At 34.9% G+C, this 1,218-nt stretch overlaps 1 protein-coding gene across 1 annotated transcript; it reads right to left on the bottom strand.

Annotated features, from left to right (window-relative positions):
* Nucleotides 1-192: 192 nt before the first annotated feature.
* On the bottom strand, nt 193-769 carry Tsp_14023 (putative ATP-dependent RNA helicase DDX23; the record flags this gene model as incomplete). Its single annotated transcript, XM_003367044.1, has 3 exons — nt 193-308; nt 378-484; nt 631-769. Coding segments are annotated over 3 exons (362 nt in total), but the record flags the coding sequence as incomplete, so codon positions are not given.
* Between the last annotated feature and the right edge of the window lie 449 nt (nt 770-1,218).

Raw genomic sequence — 1,218 nt, 5'->3', positions numbered from 1 at the left:
TACAACACTCACAGTAGTAAGAGTAGTAGTGATAATACTCGTCCTGCTGCTTTTCTGCTTCAGAACGCCGTTTTTTTCAACAAATCACCATAAAACTGAGACTGATTCTTCTTTTGCGTCTTCAAATCAATTCCCGCAACATGACGACGTCCAAAAAAAGGGGGGGGGGTGCCCCCCCCCCCTTTTTCTTACAAAGGGGGGTAATCATTGGAAGTAAAAAAAATAGCATCCCAGTCGAAAACAAATTTCCGTTCATGCAATCGACGAGAACGTTTTCGCTTTTTCATTGCTAATCCCAGATAGCGCTCCTGAAAGGATAATAAAAATGAAAAAGCCAAAACCAAGTTGATCGACGTGGGTCAGTAATCACAAATTACCTTTATTGCAATCACCTCCCTGTCACGATCGACGTCCCTTTTCAAATCCTTATCCCGCTGACGTTTTTCATTTTCTCGCCAATCTCTTCGATCATAACGATCTCGATCTGCAAAATATTACTACAGCGGTCAAGTGAAATACAACAAACATTACACAATAGTGACTTTGTGAGATCTTTTACAATTGGTAAAAAAAACAATTCAACAAAAAAGATAATTTTATCCAAGCAAAAAAATGCAATCAATCACTGACCGATCGCTCGTCGGGCCGTTTCCAAAAATCCTTTGCGCTGCTTTTTCAATTCTTCAGCTTTCTTCTTCATCTCTTCCACCTGCTGCTGCCTCCTTTTCAATGCTTCAGCTTCTCTTTGAGCTCGACTTTGGAATACAGGCTGCAATTCGTACAATTGAAAATACAAATTGAAATCTCAACAAAAATTCATATTTAAAAAAAATTCCAATCGCAACTCAATAAATAATAAATACACAACTGAGAAACATACATTTACAATTACTTTAATAGGGCATCAATTCAGTTATAAGCAATCCTTCAGGTGATCATCAATCATGCCCATAAAAATTTAAAAAAAGTAAAAAAAATTATCTCTGCTGAAAATTTAATAAATTTTAAATTTACACTAGAAATTTAACAGCAAATAAACAAAGTTTGCAAACTTTTGTCGCTTCGAAAAATGAATAATCGTAGTAGTTCAGTTCCAAACTTCAGCATATTCAAACAAGTTCAAATTCAACAATATTTTATAATTTAAATTTTAATACATAATACAAAAACACATTACTTTATTTTCTGCCATCTCTTCGGCCTTTTTCTTAGCTAACA

The sequence above is a fragment of the Trichinella spiralis genome (genome assembly GCF_000181795.1).
Source record: "Trichinella spiralis strain ISS 195 chromosome Unknown Scfld4927, whole genome shotgun sequence".
Lineage (NCBI taxonomy): Eukaryota > Metazoa > Nematoda > Enoplea > Trichinellida > Trichinellidae > Trichinella > Trichinella spiralis.
The sequence above is the reverse complement of the archived record's forward strand: the minus strand, read 5'-3'. Positions and strand labels throughout refer to the sequence as shown.